The sequence below is a fragment of the Lissotriton helveticus genome, chromosome 1_1 (assembly GCF_964261635.1).
Source record: "Lissotriton helveticus chromosome 1_1, aLisHel1.1, whole genome shotgun sequence".
Classification (NCBI taxonomy): Eukaryota; Metazoa; Chordata; class Amphibia; order Caudata; family Salamandridae; genus Lissotriton; species Lissotriton helveticus.
The window spans coordinates 2,097,318,256-2,097,343,201 of NC_136057.1; the positions used below are offsets into that span (position 1 = coordinate 2,097,318,256).

Consider the following 24,946-nt stretch of genomic DNA (forward strand, 5'->3'; position numbering starts at 1 on the left):
ATTATTCAGAAGTCATATCTTTTGGCATTGAAAGTGCTTGTTGTGCTATGCAACTTGTTCTATTCCATCACCATAAAAATGGCTTTCCCCTGCAATTTAAACAAATGGTTAACAGTGCACCAAGTGTACAGGAGTAGCTGGGGTGTGTAATATTTATTGTGGTAATTAAAACACAACTTTCATCAATGTCTTTCTATAGTGCGGCCTCCATCACAGGGGAAGTGTGGGTCTATAGAATGGCTACAAACACCTAGTAACAATAGTAATCTAGATAACTCTAGAAAACAAGCTTTTGATCTTCTGTGTCAGACCTTTGTAGACTGGGCCATAGCAGCCTCTAGAGGGTTCAGAGGACCTGGCACCCAACAATAAAAACCGTATAAAAGGAGGGTGGGTGTGCTTTACTACTGGAAAAGATGCCAAACGATACTACAATTTTTAATCACAGGGATAATTTTTGTTTGTTTATGGTATTATTTTTCCACAAGTATTTTCAGTAAGTTGTGTGAACCGTTGTGTTTTTTTTTTATCGTATTTGGGCAGTAGGATTGATCAGAAACTAATATAATTTAAAAACACTTTGGGGAGTTTGGGGGTCTCTTCAAATAGCCTTTAGATAATATAACGCCCAGTGGTTTATAAAGCACATTGGTCTATAGATCATATACCAGATCCAAATTAGAGAAGGTTACCGGTATGGGTCAGGGGACATTCCAGAATTTACAGTTCTCAACAAAGAATTGTTGTCAAGGATTGCTGCAAATCAGGCATTTTAAATCACACGGAATCAATAACAGCCTATACTGGGGTGGGGTTTAAATACATCTTTGAAGGTTAATTTTCCTTCATTAGTACGTATTTTTAATTGTAGAAACTGGCTTTACTATCAATTTGATCGCAAAGGTTCCTTGTTAATGCAGACTCTACATCCAAAGACATTGTCGATGCTAGCAATTAAATGGATTTTTTTGATACTGAGGCAATGCAAGTGATGAGGCAGTTTATTTTACCTTATCTTGAACTCGACTGCCTGAGGCCTGATCCTGTAAGGTCGGTAAAATGGATGAGTACTCAGACTCCGAACAATAGCCAAGTAGCTTGTCAACTATGAAAGAGGTGTGGCACAAATGCCTGTCTTAAAATGGATTCAGCAAAAGAGACACACTTTTTTCAGGCGGGTGAGAAGGTCTTGGATAAAATAAGCCATTTTTACAGCGTATTTTCCAGATAAATGGGCTAGAAATTCTGATGTTCTAAATGCCTGTTTATTTACTATCCAAAAGGGTTGTTGTGTGGCATCAGGCACGCAACACCCATTGGCCTCAAAGGGCTTCAGCCCCCACCCCTCCCCCCCTCTCCCCACCGGTCGTGTCTGGCAGCCCGGGATGAGACACTTCCCGGGCCCGCTCACAGCCGCACCCGAGCACTTCACAAGTCTTTAAAAGACCTTGTGCATGTTAATGGGGCTTTCTTGTTGTTTCAGCCCTTCTAAAAGCCCCTGCAGCTCGATTCTGCCGATTGCCTAAAGATTCAGCCCCCCCCCTGGAAATGTTTTATTTAGTCCCCCCGAAATTTTACTCTAGTTGCGCCTCTGTGTGGCATGCACATCTTCCTTTCCCATTCTCCCAATGAAAACCTTGAACAGATTGTGGCAAACTAGTCGATTTTTCAGAATTAAGTCAGGTTATGCAATGCAACGCTACCTACTGTTTTCCAGAAATCCTGGCTCTGTTCTGTGATGAAATTCCTGAGAAGAGGTACCCATATAGTAACACATCTGCAAGACCATACTATTGTTAGAATGCGAACTTAATATAATAAAAATGTATGTATATTTTTTCCACTTATCTTTCCATCTTGAGCCTTGCAGGTACATTCGAAGACAAAATGCATGACTGAGTTTGTTATTGTAAGGAAAAAAGTAAAAAAAATAAACTTTACATAAATCTCAAACTAACAGATCATAGACCGGATCCCTAGACAAATCTGGCAGATTTACATAGCAGTGCCACTACACAACTACATAGAGCTTATACAATTAGACAGAAGGCAGATTACACCAATTTTATATTCCCATACTCTATTAGTGGTGATATACAAAGCTTTATTCATATACATAATAAAATGTGTACACACAAGCCATGATCATCCCCTATGCCAAATTCTCCTCTAGTACCAAGGAAAACGAATCAAGACATCCAAAGTCTGCATGAACTATTAAGAAAAAACAGCTTTAAAATGTTTCTGAAAAGCAACGATCTTGTACAAAATTTCATTGTGCAGATTACAGAAAATCCTGACATTTTACCCTGAGATACATTTACATCTTGATAAACAATTGATGTAAAAACAAACCGGTAGTAGTGTTCCCCAGCAGGGAAATGTCCGCACATTCATTAGATAGTCAAAACTTTGTCAATATAAAGTGACGTGGGAATATACAAATTCAGCTCAAAGTTTTCAACCAGGGTGCTTAATTAACCCTAAACACCTACTACCTAGAGGTGTTAATAGCACACCTAGATGTGCCGCAACTACAACAAAAAAAGGACTCGGGTTTTTTTACAGCACACCAATTGTCATTATTTAGTCATTTACAAGTATGTCTCATCTGTGGGTATGAATAACCCCAATTACTCTACTCCGAGACAATGTCAACACTACCAATCAAGGAATTGTAATCTAGAACAATCAGTCTTCTTGTTTCTCAGTAGCCTTTATTTCAAAAATGCAATTGATTCATAAAAAACTCCCAGCACACGATTTGTCGGCACGTGTTTTGCCTTTTTCAAAGATTTTTCAAGGCATAAATGTAGGTATCATAAATGTCAGGACCATGAAGAGACCAATCCTGGTCACGCTTGTACTGAAAATATTTGAAATCACCAACTTGTTACTACGACCTCACAGGTGAGTTCCAAAAGATATATATATAACTCATGATCCTGATAAATGACAACCGGCGATCTCTACGCAGTCTGGTACTCAACAGTGCGATGTAGTTGCCCATAGAATTAATATAATTTCTATAAACGGGACAACTCCATTCCATTCCTACAATCTGTGTAAAGGAACTTAGTACGCCACCTTCTCTTATTCCAATGTGGCAATAGTCCTATAGGTACTGTCACCATGTAGAATCAATAAACCTTATGCAGGCTTTTGGAGTATTCCCTGCATCGCTTTCTATGCGCCCTGCGCCATCTGTGGTCCAACCTTGGTAAGTTGAGACCTTCAATCAAGCTTCGCCCGCACAGTAAGCGCATATTGTGCCTTCTGTACGGAGTGTTGTATCTTGATAAACAAGCTCAGCTCTCACAAACGGAAGCTTGCCATTTTAATAAATAAATCAAGACCAAACCAAAAAAAGAAAAATAGTACCGGAGATATGCAATTTTAAATATTTAATGGAAATAACGCCAAAAAGCACAATTATCCAACTATGGTAATCTGGACGCGCCAGACCAGGACAAAGTCACAAATTCAGGCTGATCATGATGGAGTGCTGGCTGGCTGGCTACAGGGACCCAGTTAGGCCAGCTGAACACAGTACCTTAATCCTGGGTGCAAATTGAGTCCCGCATCAAGGATGCATCATGCAGCACAGCTGATTCACGATCCGTTGGAGGAGATATTTCAAGTAGCGGTGGTTCAGACGGGCTGTGTTGATCCAGGCAATATCCTTGTATAAGCTGCGCCGCACAGCGGCAGATCAGATGGGCTGCGTAAGGTGAGGCGATGTCCTTGCATGGAGATGCATTGCACAGCGGCGGTTCCTATGGGCTGTTCAGGGCGATGCAAAGTCCTTGCGTTGTGGAAGTCCTCACAGCAGTGGCGATTCGCCAGTTCTGAGGGTAATGCATCGAGCCATGAAGACTATGTTGTTCTGTAGGAGTTGCGCCGCAGAGGAGATGCGTCGGACATGCTGGGTCAACAGTCAGGCTTGCAGAGCACCTTCAGGCCCCCTTCCAACGGTCCAGGACTGAGGTGGGACTAGTTGGGAGTGCAGGACTCAGATGGCAGATTCCAAATGCTGCGTTCAAGGTTGTTGGAAGCCTGGTATGTCCTTGAGGCTTCTGATCAGGAGGCCTGCCAAGTAACCTTTGGAGTCACTCTAGTGTCTTGGGTTCAGAGATGCAGGTTCAGTACTTCTCACCCAGGCAAGGAGGCAGCAGGTCAGCAGAGCAGCAGTTTCAACATCAAAGTAGTCCTTTTTTCTGGTAGAGTACACAGGTACAGAAATGTGCTGAACAGTAGGAGTCTGAGGTCCAACATTTATACCTGATGCCCACTTTGATATGGAGGAAGTTTCTAGAGGTTTCCACCCCCGTAAAATGTGAGGCATCCACTTCTCCCTGTCCTGGCCCCAGCTTGTCTGGGGTCACAATAGACGAGTGACAAACCCTTATGAGAGTGCTCAGACAGAGCCGTTGTGATGTGCAGGTGCAGAAGGTGATAGCATCCGCCTCATTAAATCAGACTGGCCCATCCTGCCAACACCTATCTTTCCCTAGTTCCACTGTCTGAACGCAAAACACAAGGACCTTCTGCCAGCTACACCTACTCATGTGACCCAGGCACCAAATGGTTAGCACAAGAAAATGCCAACTCTCTAAGCTTGGAACAGTGAGGGCTTGGGCCTGTACCAATGGCCAGCTTGGGCCTCTAACAAAGTACAAGATACAAAAAGAAACAAAAACAAAAAACAAAAAAAAAGGTTGATGTGTTGATTCACGTCACTGTACTCAAAGACAAGGACGTTAATCAATGAACTAGGCCTGTGTAAAGTTAAGTGAATCAATGCAGCCACCTTTCTTTTTAGGTCTCGCCCTGTCACAGCGAGACCTATTGTCGGCAGCTGTGCTTACAAGGAGACAAGAGATGGGCATGCGCCGCATGCCAGAATCGGATCAGGTCGCGCTTGTGACCACGCGCTCCGATTCCGGCATGCTCTTCCCAGTCACAATGGATCAGGACGTGTGCATGCACACACACACACGCACATGCACACGCACACACGCACAGACAGACAGACACACACACACAGACACACTCGCACACACAGACACACTCGCACACACACGCGCGCGCGCACACATCCCCCCCCCCACACGCACACACACACTCACCGGGCTCTTTCCAGGCGTCCCTCTCTCCCTCGGCAGCCAGCGGGTCAGTCTCGGCAACAGGCGGTGCTCTCCACGAGCACGTGAGCCCCGCTAGCTCACACGCAAATCTTCGGCTGGCTTCACGGGCACAGGAGCGCGGGGAAGGCTCCCGTCTGCTTCCTGTCTTTTTGCGGCCCCGCCCCCGTCCCAATACAGGTTGCTTGGCTTTCCTGTCCAAGCCAGGCCGCAGTGGTGAGGTTTTCAATACCTGCCTTGTAATTTATTTAATAGAGTGCCCGTAATGCTTGTTTTTTTAGTTGCTTCTTTTACAAAGAACTGCCTACACACGGGTGTTTTCTGCCATGAAACAAAATCCACTAAGTACTCACGAAGGGCTAAGAGTACGCCCGGAAGTCTCACATCATATTCTGGATTTCCATACATACTTTCATAATGCATTCTCCCTCATCAAAATGTAAACATTGATGTTGACTTTAAGCATACGCCTGCGATGCGCCGAATGTTTAGAATTCGAGCCCAAAATGGAGAAACAGTGAGCTGAATGTGCAGGAAGAATATATTGCTGACATTGCAGTAGTCATCACATTTCGATTATGAGCGGATTTCAGTAGTGCTTAGAAAGTGTAGTATGAAGCGCGGTATGTATTTTAAAAGTTATTATTTTTATAGGTATGACATGGAGGTAACATTACTTTAAATTAACGTTTTTCAGTGCAAAGATCACACCCTGTTGTGTATTAATGCACCTGATTCAAAAGATTCGTAATCCTGAGCGCAAATTTCAAGGAAATACTAGGGTTGTGTGCAAGCTGTGCTTGAGCCATGTCTAGGTGTTTGAAGATGTCCTACCACCACATAGCAACATAACCAGGGCTTTAAGTGGGCCGGGTCATGCCGGTGCTTAGCACCAGCATTTCTAACAAGCATTTGCAATGCAATATGTCTCGCATTTACGCGAGTTTGACCTATTGGCATTGTAAATGACAATGGCTTTTATTTATGTTTCAAAAACCAAAACTTAAATAAAAGGCAATGTCATTTACAATAAAAATAGCTCAAACTCTCGCAAATGCGAGACCTATTGCATTGCAAATGCTTGTTATGTCTTGAATTGTGGTTGAAAATACAACTTTACCATTAAAGAGGGTGTTTAATTACAATTCTTTAGACACCGAATTCAACGTGTCTGCCTGCTCCCAATTGGACGCTAGAGCTTACTAAATGTAATAAGGTAACTCCAGTATTATCCTTGCAGTAGTGAAAAACGACTTTAGGAGTTTTTCACTATCAGGACATGCAAATCTGAAAATTAAGTGTCCTACTTTTTTTTAAATACACTGCACCCTGCCCTGTGGTCTGTTTAGGGCCTATCCTAGGGGTGATTTATGTGTTAAAAGGGAGGGTTGGGACTTGCAAAAGGTTAGTTTTTCCAGGTCGAAATGGCAGTTTAAAACTTTATGCCCGGGATGCGTTGGCAGGCCTGAGACATGTTTAAAGGGCTTAACTGGGTGACACAATCAGTGCTGCAGGCTCACTAGTAGCATTTCATTTACAGGCCTTGGTTACAGGCAGTACCACTTTACTAGAGACTTAGAAGTACATTTGCCAATTTAGTGCAAGCCACTTCTACCATGTTCTAAAGACAAAGCACAAGCCCTTTAGCACTGGCTAGCAGTTGTACAGTGTGCATTCCTAAAGCCATAAAAAACGAAGTCAGCAAAACAGTATGCTTGAAGGCAAAAAGTTAGGAGGAGAACCGCACCGAGGAGGCCAGGTCTAACCGGTACGCTCATCTAACAAGAGATAGCAACACTTACTGTCACAGGAAATTTGATGGACTGTTAACAATTATGAGAGTAATAATCAGCAATATGTCCTAGCAAAAAACAATGGGAGAGCAAGGGAAATATGGGGTGAGTCTGTTTCCCCAATGTAATAATGAGCTAAACAATGATTGACGAGCCCACTATGTGTATGTGGTATAATCACTAGTTGGGTAGTACTTGGACCCACTGGGTTTGTTTAAAAGACCCCTCACACACCAACGTAGTTTGTCTTGCTTCATCATTGGGGTCCCAACCGGGTGGCCGAATTCCCCCCGGTAGTGTTACGCCACCTGATTACAGCGGAGCTGGTGTGGTGTGAGTGTTTGATGTGACGTAATTTAAGTTAAAAATACCTCTGAGAATCCTTGCCTTTAGACTTTATTATGGTGGCTCAGGATATGGTTCAAAATAAGTGTAGTGCAAGGAAGGGGAAGCAACACCGGCCAGCAGCAACCATGGATCCACGGACTACCAGGACCGAACCTACCCCCCCCTACACCCCCCCCCCTCCTCATGTATCCACAAATGTATCCGCAATGTGGATATGGCTGGAACACGCCTTTTGGACCACCACCACCATTGATGAATCAAAACCAATGGCAACCTTTTTTAGGAAGAGGCCCACGAGGACGCAGAGGGAACCAGGAACACTTGGAAGAGGACCTGCAACAAGGAGCCCTGATGAGGAGCAAATCAAGAGACCAGCAACCAGGCCCGAGCACTCGATGAGCCTTGTGACTAATCTCTCGAATCATGCCCTCACATCAGCAGAACAGGCAGTACTAGAGAAAGGACTTGGCTACGCACCGACAGCGAGACTTGATAAATGTATGCTGCACTGCGAACTAGCAAGTTAAAGCTCAAAGCTTTCCTCGAAAATTGTCCACCCCAATCCGAAATGGAACCACAGGGGGACACATCCTTTAGAGTTAAGACAACCTTCATCCCACCACCCAGTGCCGTACTCCAGGGGTACTCGTGTATGAACAAACTGTATTCAAGGAAATCGAAGCATTGAAAGGACCAAATGCATACCAGAACACGAGCCAAATCGAACGCCAGGCTCAGTTACTGAAGACAAACACTGAGATAGCAGTAAAACCAGCTGACAAAGGTGGAGGGACCGTCATATTAAACAAAGAAGACTACAATCGGGATTGTGACCGATTACTCAGTGACACCAAGAACTATGAGAGACTCGCTCACGACCCCAGTCAAACCCTAAACATACGCAGACACACACTTGTCGAGGAGGCTGAGACCACTGGACAAATCACTAAGAATGAGGCCACATTTCTGACTACCACGCCGGGAAAAATACCATACTTTTACATTGTACCAATAACGCACAAGAATGTACTGCCTCCGCCAGGACGCCCAACCATATCCGGTATAGGATCCCTATTGGAACCACCGTCGCATTACTGAGACCATTTCTTGCAACCTCTGGCACAATCCACCAGCACCTATCTGAAAGACACCAAAGACCTACTAGGCCTCATTTTGTCCCTGCCTTACGATCCTAACAACTCATTCCTGGTGAGCCTTGACGTGGGGAGCTTATACACTTGTCTCCCGCAAGACGATACCCTACAAGTAGGTTGGTGTGTGAGGAATCTTTTAAACAAACCCAGTGGGTCCAAGTACTAACCAACTAGTGATTATACCACATACAATACACATAGTGAGTTCGTCCATCATTGTTTAGCTGAGCAATTGGTCCCAACACTTTTTTCTCAAGTTGATGTGTCTAGCCATGAGGTATTCATGGAAAGTTATGGGACACATTCCATGAAAAATAGATTATTGTTCCCGAGACACAAATAGGTTCCAGGTGAGCTTTCAGTGTGTTGTATTTGCAAACTGTTGTGTGATACTGTAGAGAAGTCCTGTGGTCAACCATACATTACTGTCATATTTCTCCATTTACCCTTTAGCACTGGCTGTAAAACCAATTTAGATAATACATTTGTAAAATTTTATTTTTAAGTGCAGTAATTTTCTTCATTGTTTGCTAAGTTGCTTTAGGGGAGATCGCATGAATCCATCTATGGGGTATTGAACTATTTTTGTGTCACTTGCTTGGTGCATGATAGTGTTGGTACTATGTTTTCGGGGGCTCCTTTTTAGTGCCCAGTCCATCAGCGCACCTAAACATCACCGTAACCACAAACTGAGTCTCTCCTCTTCCACTCACATTAACTCAACCCTCTTAAACTAGACCTCAGCCTCATGTTTGCCCATCCTCACCTCAATTCAACTTCACTCTAACCTCCAACTCAACCCCTCCCAATCGCAATCTTTTTTCACCTAATCTTCAATCTCGTGCCATTCTCACCTCACCTTTCATCAGACTACTGTGTGCCTGGGATTTGGCATACGATTTGGCCTCAGTATCACTGCTGCATGTTTCTGTTGAAAAACAAAAATCTCTTAAAAGATAATCATAATGGATGCCTACCTTATTGCTGGTTTAGTACACTTTGAGTGTATTATCAGATTTTGAAACAGCAACTTCTTGGATGTAGTCAACTCATCGCATCCTCTGCATCAGAATTTGCAAATGGTGTTAAGTACTTCACCCAGGGCAGTGTGATCAGTGGTATAGTGGAGTACAGTATGAATCTTTTTGTTTATGTAATACTGCAAATGATTTCACCTAGTGCAGGACACAAGCTTTATCTCTGCACCTCAACATTCAGCATACTGTTTATCTACTTTGGCGTTTCACAACAGGGGTACTCAAAGATGCTTTTAGGACAAGTGTAACTTTCACTAATATGGTCTGTGTGCAAGTTGATGTCCAGGTGATGCTCCGAGGCTAGTTTAGTTTCTCTGGCCAGGGTAAATGTTGTAGGAGCGAAAAATAAAAATGGAGTGGTACAATCGAACAAGCTACAGGATGACGGTTGTTATGCTGCAGATGTAAATCGGGTTGTGGCATTATAAAGATGGGTGAAAATTGCATCTAAACTTGCTCAAGGAGGAGGGTTTTAGATGCACGATTTCAACAATGGCAGTTAATGGAACACATGACACCCTGTCTATAAGCGGTGAGGAGACAGTGTTTGAACATGATCAAATGAAAACATAAATGCACTACAGACTACGCCCAACCTTCATCGCAAACTGCAGATTTGCATACTGTAGACACATGCGCGGACTGAACTCTAGTGCAGCACATGTACTGGAGCATTTGATACCTTCATGCTCAGTACCCATACACTGTAGGAGCAAGCAATGTCCCACTCTTCGTGGCAGCATCTGCGCCCTTCAGAGAAATAAACGGCTTTCAATTCCAGATGCAGTACTGCAGGAAAAGGCACAGTCTGCACCTTAGCTGCAGTATCTAGCACTGCAGAACAGCATCCTGCCTTCATCTCCAGCTATAACACCTTTGCCCTGCAGGGGTTTGTCATGACCTCTACGCTAGATTTGGCACTGCACCCTGTAGACCCATCTCCTGCTCTTATTCCAAACAGCTAGATTACTTTAGGATTGTTTGTCCTGCCTTCACTCCCCCTTCAGTTTTAGGACCTGTTTGTGCACTGTAGAAGAATGTCACACTGTCACCTACCAAGAAACAACAAAGCCCCTATGTTCACCATTTGCCCAATAAAATAGTCGGCTTGATGTTGGAGACTGCTCCTAGCTGTGCTCTTAGAAGGAAGAGGATACGACTCCACCAGTGCTTCACCAACTTTATTGTTGTTTTAGCTGTCCAAGTTACTATGTCTCCCTCCCTTTAAACCGTCCCACTTGTTTTGACTCCGCTTTCGGTCTCAAATCTAATTCCCCTATTAACTCGCCTCTCTCTACTCTCTCTCGTGTTTATCATCCGCCCATGCCCTCACGTTTTGCACTTTTCTTTTCTGTTGATTAAGATGTTCCTACTTTTGATCATGTCACTGACGGCCACGGCCGGTAGCAGGTGTAACTGCAGGGCGGTGACGTGGGGAGGGGCAGGGTGGGGGGTAGTAATGTATGGATTACGGACTTTAACAGGTAAGTAAACATATAAATCAATAAAACGAATTTCGTTGTGCGCACTGCATCGCATTTAGTGATACAGTGCACACAACGAAATTAGTTTTATTTATTTATAGGTTTACTTACCTGTTAAAGTCCATAATCCATACATTATTACCCCCCACCCTGCCCCTCCCCATGTCACCACCCTGCAGTTACACCTACTACCGGCCGCGGCTGGTTACTGACAATTGGCCCCAAATCCTAGCTTGCGTAAACTGTGTATAAAGCAGCAATGATCTGCCATTGGTTTTGGCAGTGGAGATTTGTCTCATTAGTGGTGGGGATGGGCAGTTCTCCGAATTGAGTTCCACTTCTGGAATGTGACATCCAGGCAGTTACTATTGCTTGTGGTTGACATACAAAAAAACATACACCCCTCTCTAAAAAGATTGTTGTAAAAAACAAAAAACATGAACACGTAATATATGGAGATCTACTCATAGTAGAATCTTAAATTGTTGCTAGGTTATTAGAATGTTGATATTTGAAGTCTGCAGAAAGACACTTGAGCTGGTGAAGTAGCTGGAGGTCTTGTTATCTTTGTACTACCAATAAAGATTACCAACTTAATTCCTGTGTTGGAGACATCTTTACAAAATCCTTTTCCAAAGGTGTGGCCTATGTAATTGGGTGTATTGCTTAAACCATGTGAACTAAAATCCTGTGCTTCACACAGCTGCAACCCAGGCATTTGGGTACCTATTTGTGAGTTTGTATCCAGATAGATCACACAAAACTAAACATATACTGTGGACTGGAAAAGTCCACTGCATGGTAATGACTAGTACCCCTACCCTAATTGCTCAACTGCATCGGCTACATCCATAATGCAGATTGTTTTTTTTGTGTCCTAGGTGAACACTGATTATGCATGTGCGCCATGGCATAGGCCTGTCTCATGGATTGCTGTCTTGTTGGACCAGTAGGGGTGCCCAAAGTGCTACCCTCATTATGGTGGAAAGCTACTGCCTTTACCAGGAGTTAAAGTAGACAAGTGTGGTGGTGGCAGCATACTGTGTCGTGATCAATATTAGTGACCAGGTCATTTTTACCCTGAGTCACTGGAGTGTGGCCCACAGGTTCACTCACTTTTTTAAAGGTTTTACTGCTGTGTGTTTAACTAACTTGTGGCCTAAATCAGGTTGATGTAGAAGTGTGTGTGTAGTGAAAACATGTGTTGAGTGCATGTGAGTATACAAGACATAGGCATACATTCATGAAGGTAAAATCTGCTCGCCCCTTTGCTACCGGTATTTATGCATTTGGGATGCATCATCCCAAATGCAAAAATCGCAAAATATGAAATCTCAAATTTGCGATTACTTCTATTTAAGGAATCTCAAATTGAGATTCCTTAAATGCAATGCATTAAAGTTTAAAAAAATAGCGATTTCGCTAATAGGGCTCGCAAATTACCATGAAGTTGAACTTCGTGGTAATTTGCATAAACTTTGAAAAATGCACCAAAGTGCATTTTTCAAAGTTTCATGTTGCGCACACACATGCCCTAAGGGCATGTGTGTGCGCAACATATATGCACAGATCAATTTCAAGGGTGCAACAGGGTGTCCTTTGGACACCACTGCACCCTTGAAATCGCACTCTCAATTTGCGATTCGCTAATTGCGATAAGCAAATTGAGAATGTCTTCCCATTCATTACTATGGGCCTATAGGCCCAAAGGGATGAATGGAGAGGTATTCCTTAATTGCGACTCACAATTTGCGAGTCGCATTTAAGGAATTTTAAGAAATCGCTATTTTTTTAGGCAATTTCTTCTTGCATAGCATTTTGCTATTCCTTATTAGCGATTCCTTATTTTTCGCTAATAAGGAATCGCAAAATGGATGCTTGATGCATCTGGGGGTTACTCTCCACAGAAGGTACAATGTGGAACAGTGTGCACTTGGTAAATGTGTGTGTGTTGACAGATGGTGTTTAAGGTGACACACTGGTGCAGTACAGAGCGACTGTAGGATTGAACAGTGGGCGCAGACTGTGTGTGTGCTGCATGTGGAAATTCTGGTGGTTGTATGGTACATGGGCACAACAATACTAGACAGCGGAGTGTGCTGTGACTATATGCTGAGTGCAGACAAGTCAACACTGGTATATCACTAGGAGGACCTTGGGTTCCATTTTCGGAAGCCTGGGCCTATCTGGTGAAAAGATGAGTAGTTGAGGAATCTCTCCGGGACAGAATTGTATAATACTGCATTCCTGTGACCTGGTTGGCACAAGCAATGGGTGAGGGAGAGCCAAGCTCTCCCTGTATTTTTCAAAGGGCTCTTTCATTCAGTGACACCTCAGAAGGAAAGGGCCTGGAAACGTCTCAGGAAAAGAAAAAGTTAGGGGAGGCTGATAAGGGAATCCTGAAGGGTAGGGCTAAGGTTCGGGAGTGACCTTTGATGCACAGATCATTGTGGCTGACATCCAGGTGGTCACTCATATGAATCTTCGGTCGGTTAATCAGCTTCGGAGTCCTGTTTGCTGTCACAGACATCTTTCAAAAGGAAGGATGAAAGGGAGAATTGTCCTCATCAAAGAAGCAGAACCCCAACATAAAACGTCAAAGATCCAGACCATAAATCACATTTTGTCTATTAAAGAACATTAACGCCTTAACCGCGGCGGCAACTACGCCACGGTTGCGGGCGTTCCAAAGGCGGGGCTGCGACGGCCAACGGTCGTTCCCAGCACCAGGGAGGGAGTGCTCCCATCGGCCGTTAGCTGACGAGAATACGGAATGGGTTAAGTAGGGGGGTTTGAGACCCCATACTTTGTCATATGTCGAGCAGGCAGCCGAGCTGCATGAGATGGGGAAGCTCTGCAAGACGTCTGCCTGTGACCTGGACTAGGGACCTAGCCTGCTAGTCTCCCTGCTGGGTGAGGACATTACCCAGGGAAACCAAGATCACCTGCCTGGGGTCTGGAGAACCAGTCTCTGCCAGCTCTTTAAGATGGGTGTTCCCATGAATGAGAGGGGCATGTTGGAGGAAGTGAGATCCAGAAGGGGCGCCCAAACAAGGGGGGTTTCTGAGCAAGGTGTGAGAAGCTGTGCTGCACCAATTGGGCCACTGTCTGTCTGCCGCGTTATGAAGATTGGCTAACCCATATGCCAGGAGGGCCGCTGGGCATCAAGAACAGTGCTGCAACGATTGGGCCTTTGCCGTGGTGCAGTGTAGATTGGCAACCCTGTATACCAGGAGGGGCTGACGTGCATCAAGGACAGTGCTGCATCGATTGGGCTGGTGCCCGTGTGCAAGACGTTGCTGCAACCCCATGTACCAGGGGCGCCTGTGGAGGAGGCAACCCAAGCGAGGCCAGCGTGACTGGACAGTGAGGTTCATTGGAGTGACCCCATTTGCCAGGCGGGGCCACTCTAAGTGCAAAGGCCGGCGGTACAAGCCGTTGCCTGTTACATAAATTTAGGCTACAACCAAGACGAGAGAGGCGTTTATATCCGAGGAGACACCGCCGGAGCAAGGAGACTCCTCCCATCCCTGAGCAAGGAAGAACCAGACTTACTGGCTGGAGCCAGATCAACCCTTGTTGTCAGGACATGGTAAGCATGGCTCAGGAGAGCGTCCTTGCACCTGCCAGGAGCTGCGTATGTGAACGTGTGCAACCCGACTTTATTGATCCGGGCTTTGACCACACTTCACAGCTGCCAGGCTTCATACCCCCGGAGAGGGTAAGCTGAGAACTGGGGTTACCAGACCCCAGGGGATACACTGCCTTTTATTTTCTCAGCCCTTCTTGAACTCAGACTACACCTTATTGACTGAGTTCAATAAGGGGGAACCCTGTGAACAGGGAGGGTCTAGTAGTTTTCTTTCCCTGGATTTTGCCGCATGTGAGTGGGGGAATAACAACACACCTGTTGCATGGGAAGTCGATAGCTACTAGGGTGCCTACCTCAAGGGGGGACTGTGTTATTGCTTATTGAATGTTGTTTACCTTTGCATGTGTAGAATTAGAATTAAAATACTTCTTTTATACAAAATAAGTATTTGTTTACGCATAATTAGCACTGGAAATATTTCAGTTCTGAGACTGTCAAAAATCAATATCTGCTGAAAGTGCAGTGATCCTTGGAGACTTCTCGGTCACTCCCATTCTCAGCCTTTTTCCCAGCAGTCTTTCACCGTTAGACACATATGCCCTATTTCCCCAACCTCTGTTTGATATTCTCCATCTGTATTTCTCACGCTGTCTTCTCTTCACTGTCTTTTTACTCTGCTCTTCTGGATGTACTTCCTTGTGCCACCTACCCTTAACCATACCGACTCTTTTACAAACATACCCCCACTTTATCTTTCTTCTCACCTGTAAAGAGTATTTTTATTTCCATTGGCAGTCAGTATTTCAGCAGCTGCGTATACCTCCTTCGCACACTTTCACATACAATGATAATTACGATTTACGCTTATGTGACCATCGCTGTGTGTTTTGGGGAGAGGCCAAGGATTGCTGGAGTATGTAATGTGAATTCATTTATGGCCCACTGGCTTGCATGCCTTCAGCCTGAACTCCACTGCTGTCAACCGTGCTACATCATGAATACCCATCGATAAACTGAAGTCACCCAGACACCTAGTGGTGACTTGGGAGGTTACAGTATGCACTTGCCAATAATACGATGTTGCATGAAAAACACTACAGAAACGAAACATCTGGTAAAAGCAAATACTCTTGTGGGAGTGCAGATAAAGTAGAACCTGTGAAATGTAAAATACTGCATTGCCTTTTACGGTTCTTACAGTCATTGTTGGGGAATGAAGTGGTGTTTTACCTATAGAGTAAAGGACCTGATTATGGGTCCTGTTCAGTAACTGTTCCAAAGTCAGTTTTTAATTACTGGCAGGTCTGTGACGTGGGAAACATCACTTACAACGCAACTTTTACCATGTGATGCGTTTACATCGCAACTTTTACAACGCAAACCATTACAACGCATTGCGCTGGGGGGCGCTCTAGGATAGGGAATAGGTTTAATGTACTATCCAACACCTTCCCTACTATCCACGGGGACTGGAGTTGGAATAGTAAATTAAACTATTCACTATCCAGCGCCCCAAAGCACTATGCGTTGTAATGGTATACGTTGTAAAACTTGCGATGTAAAAGCATGCGTGGTAAAAGCATGCGTTGTAATGTCGTACATCCCTGTGACGTGGCAGTACCTGCCCCGTTAAAGACCTCTGCTGCTGTTAAAGAAGTTCTGATGTTGCAGCATAGGTCTTATTCTATTGCACCAGCTGGTTTCGTACCTAACAGAGGAAAACCTGGAGCTGAATAAAAACAAAACTAAAGTGCTTCGAATCACGGAGGGAAAGAAACTGAAATACACATGGACAATCAACAAATCTCTCCTCGAAGAACAGGACTCCTACAAATACCTGGGGATGACCATCGAGCGCGGCAACACAAAAAAGAAGCATATCCAGGCACTAAGAGGGAAAGCGCAATCACTAATATATGCATATAGACAACTGCACAAGATAGTGGGCGGTCCAAACTACACCCACTTACTAAAAGTCATGGCTGCCCAAATTATTCCTACCTTGTCTTATGGACTAATCGGATGGCTCGGGAGCGAATCAAAAATTTTAAACAGCCTACAAAACAAAATATATAAAGAGGTGTTTGAGTTGCCAAAAGCAGCATCGGCAGCCCAAGTTCGACTAGAATTTGGTTTACAAAATCAAGACATTAGGTCAAACTCCACATTCGTGAAATTTTGTCACAAGCTCCGACTTGCATCCAGTGATTCTTGGGACAACATGTGCTAGGAGGAAATAAACTTCTTAACAAATAAGCCGAATACCACCCATTGGGGAGAATTCCTTAACCAGAGTTTGTCAACCCTTGGACTCCACGAAGTGTGGAACAAAAACATTGACCACAAACAGTTCTGCAAAATAGCAAACGGATCGGCAAAAAAGATCTCCTTGCTCACAGATAAAAAAAATCCTAAGCAAACGGAGACACGCTTGGACAGTAGTCCACACATATTCCACCCAAAAACCGCAAGCCTATTTAGCCCAACACTACTGTCAACATCTAAAAACAAACTCTAATAGCGTACCGTCTTGGTATGCATTCTACAAAAGACCTAATGCCTTCCTGGAAACGAAAAACAGAAAGTGCAAACTTCAGACTATGCGGATACAAGAATGAAACAGTGGCGCACATACTTTGTGCATGTCCAGCGCTGCTAGCCTTAAGAAGAAGTTATCTCCGGGCAATTTTCAACACACTGAAAATCCGCACATGCAGACAGGCGGTCATACGGTGGCTAAGTGGTGTCTCCCCCATACTTTCATGTCGGGGAATAAAATTCATGAACATGGCATTAAAGCAGATACTACAAAAGGAACAAACTTTATGACGATATAATAACTAAAGTGAAACAAATGGACTTAACATGCTGTGTATGAGGATCATGATAATCGTAAAGACTATTGATACTTAACCATCAGACTTAATGATAACTTTTTAACTTGTAAACTTGTTGTTGTATTTTTTACTGCCTGCAAAGATTGTAAAGATTTCAAACAATCATACAATAAAACTATGATGATGATGATGACTATTGCACCAGTGCTAGCATTCTAAGAGTGACTGTGTTCATAGCGCTGTGTGCCACTGACATGAGCAGTTTCTACATAGACAAGCTTTTTCAAGTAGGTGTCAGTTCAGGGTGTCACAACTCTGACACTTTGTGGTAGCTGTTTTAAACCATCTTAGCAGAGGGCATTACGTGAAAGTTAGTCACAGTGACCGATAATAACCGACAAAGACATTAACACTGATCACAGGGTCTCAGGATGGAAGTCAGAGAAAAATATAGACTAGCATGCACATCATTAGGTGAGGATGGTTCCATCCTATAAAGGATAAAACCCTTCACATTTATCTACCTGTCACATACTGACATTCGATGTGTATTGGTCTCTGCGCATACTATTCTGGGGGACATTCTAGCAAAAAGTCTTTTGGTGGTCCTCGAGATGGTGTATACTTGCTTTCTTGCTCCTCATTTTTTTTTATAGTTGAAAATATGGAGTGCCAATTCCCTCCCCCCATGGCTAGGCCTTAGCTTTATATATATGTGATGTCATTGAGGGGATTGTTCATGCATTGCATTATTTCCCAGAATCAGTGGGCGCTTCATTTCCGTAGCAGAATGGAGGAAGGAGGGTGGACCAGAGTGCTTGGCCTCTCACTGAGAGTTGAATGGCTTCATCCTTCAACGGATGAGTTTGAGGTAGCAGGCCATCACACTCTGAGCAGCAAAGGTGCATGTATAGCAACGACCCGCATGTTTCAATGTATTAGAAGGTGGTAGTGATGTACTTTTCTTACTACAGACATGTTCTGCCATCAAAATGTGCCTGTAATATAAATAAAAAATAAACTCCATCTAGTATGGCACCTACCCTTTCTCACTGATATCATGTTCTGCCATCAATAGTACCCATTATCATTTTTTTGCTTGAAACCTAATAAAACATACCCTTTCAAAATGGCTTTAGTATTTAAATACTAACATTTTATATATTTTACTTCTAGGTGATAACTGTTTACAGCTTACCCGGCATGGATTCTGATTGGCTGATGGGTGAACGGGGGAATCAGAATGGAAAAGTGCCTATCACATATTTAGAGCTGCTGAACTAAGACTGTATTGTATTAAAAAGTACCAGTAATGGTGACACCATATTTATATGCAATTAACTCTTTATATAAAGCAGAATAAGTGTCTTCCATGTTACTGTCTTGAAAACAATACGGGCCATTGATGTTACTGCCAATAATACCATTGCATGGTGTATACTCCGGAACTTGACATATAACTTTTGTTAAAAGCTTTTACTTTGTGCCAAGAATGTGCATTTTCTTACCAGATATAACTTAGTCCTCCTTTTCAATAGCCTATATTGAAAGCTGGAAGCACTGTTTTCTACCGAATTTTGACATTGAAGGCAAGCTTTTGTGTAAAATAAATTTATTGTAACTTATAATTGCTGGACTCTTTAATTGCCTCATTATGGAGAATGGGAAGTAAGCACTTTCCTGAGTTCTCATAATGGGGTCTTCACTGACGGGAATAAACAGAGAACTGTCCTACCCATATGCACGATCCTGGAACACTTCAACAAAAGGCAACATCTTCTAAGAAAATATTATTCTTTTGTGTGAATAATACACATGCTCTTTAAAATACAGTTGAAGCTAAGTTGTGGTTATCAAATACATTCAATATACCTCTTAACCCGGCCAGTTAACTGAGCAAAGCATTACTCAAACTCCTGATGTGAATCAATCCACCAAATTACACTGCTTATGATACAGGAAATTAAATTAACTGCATCACTGGTCACATTATAGATCGCCTTACCATTGACGACAAGATGACATCACTATCGGTATAGTATCATTTCATTGGATATGTTTTTTTATTAATGTTAGGTTCTCAATTTTTCTTGGTATGAATTTTGTGGGTTCATAAACACTGTATTTGGTGGGCCAGTTATGAGTTTTATGTCAGGGGCTGGGGTAATGAATGATTTGCTCAGCTAAAATTGACTTTAATTCTGCAAACTAGTAATACATGTCGGAATTTGTGTTTATTAGTACACATGCTTCACATAAGTGTTTATAGGCAACATTCATTTTTACTGGCAAAGTAGGTTTGTGTATATATGTTTTTATATGTCTTTGTATACAAACACCTATTTGGAGAACACATGTGAATATAGTTGCAATGTAAAAAGAAAACGCTAAAAATAAGTGTAAAATGATTTATTGTGTTTCTCAGATAATATAAAAAGTGGAGCGCAAACCAATGCTTTGATTATGCAGAGTTTGTCGACACCAACGACCCCATTATGAGATGCAAGAACTGGATGGGGGACACAACAATGAGTTTCTCAATGTTTTTAGACCTGTAATTATAGGGTCCACATGATGCAGATCTGGTAATTCTGACCCGTGAGACTACGGACTCAGACTTGTTGTGTGATCCACATACTTCAGCATGGGGCTATCGTAAAAGTTCCCCCAGCTCCTCCTGCCCCCACAACATAATGAAAGAAAATGCTGCCCACACATTCTGTACCTGTTCGCTCTGGTATCACATTTTGTCTGATTTTCTGTGCCTTTCGCATCGTTTTTTTGGATGATATTCTGTGCCCCTCACATTGCAATTTGTCTAAATCTCTCTGCCCCTGTTTTCTCGTGTTGGATTGTCTTGAGCTTTGTGTCCCTGTTTTGTTCCCCCGTCGTTTTTGGCCCTCTTGTTCCCACCCGTTTTCAACGCTATTGCCGCTGCGGCCGCTCCCCCCGCTCCCACCTCCCACCTCCCAGCTGCACTTCGCTCCCCCTTACTCTATTTAATGGTGGCCACTGCACGGGACATGGGGCTGCTCCCCAATAGCGGCCAGTGCCAGGGACCCTGAATCTTCTAACATCCACCCCTACGACAGTGTTGCCCTCCACGCACTCAACCCCAGAAGGCACAACAACTGCCAGCTGGCCACGCCGGGCATCAGCCATGGACAGTTCTGCTGCCAGACCTTCACCACCATGAGCACCCCCACGGCCACCATCCCAGCACCAAACGCCAACACCTCCTAACCCCTGAGATGCATCCTCCTCAACGTGTGCTCCCTGCACAGAAACGCCATTGAGATCTGGGACCTCCTCAACACTCTATCACCAGACATCGCCTTCTTTACAGAAACCTGGACCAACGCCTCCTCCACCCCTGACATCGCCGCCGCCATCCCCGACGGATACAACATCCAGAGGAAAGACTGCCCAGGAGGAGGACCCACCATCGCACACAAGACTCCCTCCAACTCTCCACCTCCACCAGCAATGACTGCCTCTCCACCACCGAACACCTTCACTTCCAGATCCAGACCAGCCCTAGAACCACTCTTCGCAGTACCCTCGCTTACAGACCCCCGGGCCTCACGCTACATTCGCCATGACCATTGCCGACCCCATCGCACCCCATGCCATTGCGTCCAAGGACTACGTACTCATCGGAGACCTGAACTTCCACCTTGACAACCCCAGCTACCCCAACTCCACCACCCTCCTGCAAAACCTCGCCAATATCGGCGTGAAACCGCTTTTCACCGCGCCCACCCGCAAGGCAGGACTCACTCTCGACCGCATCTTCGCAGGAGGTAACAGCCTCCACTTCAGCCACACCACGCAACTCCCCTTGATGGACCACCACTGCGTACATTTCAACATCGACAAACCCACCACCCCCAAACCTGCACCGCGCCCCGCATGAAGGAACTGGAGCAAAATCACGGAGGAGCAGCTCAACCACCCCCTCAACCGCGATGCCCCCACCACATTGACCAACGCCAATCTCGCAGCCAAAGAACTCCACAGATGGATCTAAAACTGCGCAGACGAACTTGCACTCTTACGCTTCTCCCACAGACAGCACCCCAGGAAGGCCACCTGGTTCACTACTGACCTCCAAAAATCCAGACGCCCCTGCAGACGTCTCGAGAAGAACTAAAGCAACAGCAAAACCCCAAAAGATTGCACCACCTACAAGAACGCCATGACTGAATACCACCAACGCGTCAGATGCACCAAAAGGACCTTGATCCAAAACAAGATCCTCGCCAACTCCAGCAACTCCAAAGAACTCTTCAGCGTCATCCAGGACTTAATCAAGCCCCCCAGCCAAACCACGGACATAAGCCCCTCTCGGGATCTCCGCGACAAGCTCGGATCCTACTTTCATCTGAAAATCAAGGGCCTCTATGACCACTTCAATGACCAGAAACCCGACGCCAAAACCACCTCCCTCCCAGCAACGGCAGCCGGCTGACCGTCTTCCCCTGGACCCCAGTCACCACCGCAGACACCACTCTGACTATGAAAGGCATCCACTCAAGGGCCCCCACGGACCCCTGCCCACGAACATCTACCATAGAGCCACCCCCGTCATCGCTCCTGAACTATGATGCCCCATCAACGTCCCCTTCAAGACCTGCACTTTTCCCAACAACTTGAAACGCACAGAAGTCTGACCCCTGCTCAAGAAGCCCTCAGCAGACCTCACGGACCTCAAGAACTACCGACCCATCTTCCTCCTCCCCTTTGCGGCCAAAGTCACAGAGAAGATAGTCAATACCTGTTAGAAAGGCGATCCCGGGGGAGGCAGAAGATGTCTGACTGACCACCCCTAGGTCCACCTCTCCGTCGAGAAGCAGCCGAGCGTTATCGAGAGGCCTCCTGGGTGAGGGTCCTCTCCTAGGATCGTACAGCAGAATAACCACAACACTACAAACGGACACCACACAAGAGGTTAAGTTCTTAAGCTTTATCTGGAATAAAGGTTGCTGGTTCTCAGCGAGGTGTACAGGCAGATCGAGGGATCTGTAGAGTCTGGTAAAAGGAGCGGGGTAGCGGGACAGTCTCAATATGGGTGCAGGAAGGGATACCCTGCGCACAGCTCTCAATCCTCGAGCCGGGGGTTCCGAGGGGCCGAGCCGCGGCAGCGCCAGCAGGACTCGACCGGTGGACGGTAACGGAGAGGAGGCCGCGGCAGCGCCAGCAGGCCTCGAGGTGGTCTCGGTGAGGATGGGCCGCGGCAGCGCCAGCAGGCTCTCAAGATGGTTCAGCAAAGGTGGGTCGCGGCAGCGCCTGCAGGCTCTCAAGATGGTTCAGCAAAGGTGGGCCGCGGCAGCGCCAGCAGGCTCTCAAGATGGTTCAGCAAAGGTGGGCCGCGGCAGCGCCAGCAGGCTCTCAGGGTATCTTCAGGTTACAGGGAAATGAGTTCTTCTGGTGTCGGCCGTGACAGCGTTAGCAGGGCTTTTCAGTCCAGGATACAACTGGCGTCCTACTCCGGGGCTGGCCCAGATATAGGACTGGGGTCCTTTGATGTCCGGACCCTCGCGCCTGGGGGCCAGAGGGGCTGGGATGATGGTGTCCAGACACCCAGCAGGGGGGTGGAGCCAGCGCCCAGGGAGGCCGGAGGGCGATCGATACCAGGCGTCCGAGGACGGCTGGAGGGCCATCGAAACTCCCCTTCCTCCGGGATCTGTCGAGTGGCCACTCGACCACCTGGGTGGATCTTGGTGCCTCGATGTCGGGCTTCGCTGGGGCTTGGGCCGGGGCCGAGGCCACGTGTTCGTGACGTGGTGGGCCCAAGATGGAGTCGGGCGCGGCCTCATGCTCAGGACATGATGGGCCCACGATGGAGCCAGGCCGGTAGTGGTGGTCCGGGATGGTAACCGGACCGGCAGTGTGGGGGCGTGCAGGGTCGGGCAGACGGGGCTGCCCGAGGCTCGGTGGAGGGCCGATGTCAGTCTGGGCCCGCCATGCGGGAGGGGTAGGACCACGCCATGAGGCCGGGTCCAACACGCGTCCCCCCCAGTTGAAGGCAGGGGTGAGTCACCCATCTTCCTGGGGATTCTCCTCGCCGAGGCGGAAGAATCGGGACAGGCCGTCAGCATTGGCGTGGTCGTTGCCGTGGCGATGCTCCACAGTGAAGTCCATCCCCTGCAGGGAGATGGACCATCGCAACAGTTTCGGGTTTTCTCCCCGCATCTGCATCCGCCACTGCAGGGGCCGGTGGTCGGTCTGGACCCGGAAGTGGGTGCCGAAGAGGTAGGGCCGGAGTTTCTTTAGGGCCCACACAACGGCGAAGGCTTCCCTCTCGATGGTGCTCCACCGTTGTTCTCTGGCCAGCAGCCGCCGGCTGATGAAGGCAACGGGAAGGTCGGCTCCCTCCGGATTTACTTGGGAGAGGACCGCCCCAATGCTGTGCTCCGAGGCGTCGGTTTGGACCACAAACTCTCGGCTGTAGTCGGGGGCTTGGAGCACAGGGGCGGTGCACATAGCGGTCTTTAGTGTGTCAAAGGCGACCTGGCACTCGGGGGTCCAGCGCACCTTTTGGGGTAGTCTCTTGGAGGTTAGTTCTGTGAGGGGCCCCACAATGCTTCCATAGTTCTTTATGAAGCGCCGATAATATCCTGTGAGCCCCAGGAAGGCTCGGACGGCTGTTTGGGTGACCGGGGGCTCCCAGGCCCGGATGGCGTCAATCTTTGGCTGGAGGGGAGCCACCTGGCCGCTTCCCACTTGGTGTCCCAGATAGGTCACGGACCCTTGGCCTATCTGGCACTTGCTGGCTTTTATTGTCAGTCCGGCCCGTCGGAGGGCCAAGAGGACCTCCCAGAGGTGGGTCAGGTGCTCATCCCAGTGGAGGCTGTACACCGCAATGTCGTCTAGATAGGCGGCGCGGAACTCCTCCAGTCCGGCCAGCACCCGATTCACGAGTCTCTGGAAGGTGGCCGGGGCGTTTTTCATGCCGGAGGGCATCACCTTGAAATGGTAGTGGCCATCAGGGGTCGAGAAGGCCGATCGCTCTTGTGCTCCAGGGGTGAGGCCGATCTGCCAATACCCGGCCGTGAGGTCGAAGGTGCTGAGATACTTTGCGGCCCCCAGGCGATCGATCAGTTCATCCGCCCGGGGGATGGGATGTGCGTCGGTCCTGGTGACTGCATTCAGCCCTCGGTAGTCAACACAGAACCGGAGCTCCGGGGGTGTGCCGGGGGCGGCGGCTTTGGGGACCAGGACGATGGGACTGGCCCAGGGACTGTCGGAGGGTTCGACTACCCCCAGAGCTAGCATCTTGGCCACTTCGGATTGAATGCAGGCCCGAACTCGGTCGGGCACTCGGAAAGCTCGGTGTCTTACAGGCGGGCTGTCTCCGGTGTCCACATCGTGTACACACCACCGGGTGACTCCGGGAGTGAGGGAGAAAAGGTCTGCAAATTGCCCCAGCAGCTTCCGGCAGTCCTGGTGCTGTTCTGGGGTCGGGGTAGAGGAGAGCGTGACCCCTTCGACGGAGCCGTCCTTCTCGTGGTGCTCAGGAGATCGGGTAGAGGCTCGGAGTCGTCTTCCGCTCCG

General features: G+C 46.6%; 1 protein-coding gene across 2 annotated transcripts in view; it reads left to right on the top strand.

Moving 5' to 3' along the window:
* Positions 1-19,017, top strand: part of SH3GLB1 (SH3 domain containing GRB2 like, endophilin B1) — a 313,723-nt gene extending 294,706 nt beyond the window's left edge. For both annotated transcript variants that reach the window (XM_078645884.1, XM_078645893.1), the window contains one exon: positions 18,566-19,017. In XM_078645884.1, the coding sequence (XP_078502010.1) occupies positions 18,566-18,673 (108 nt within the window). In that variant the 3' untranslated portion in view covers positions 18,674-19,017. The remainder of the gene's footprint in view (positions 1-18,565) is intronic.
* The last annotated feature ends 5,929 nt before the right edge of the window (positions 19,018-24,946 follow it).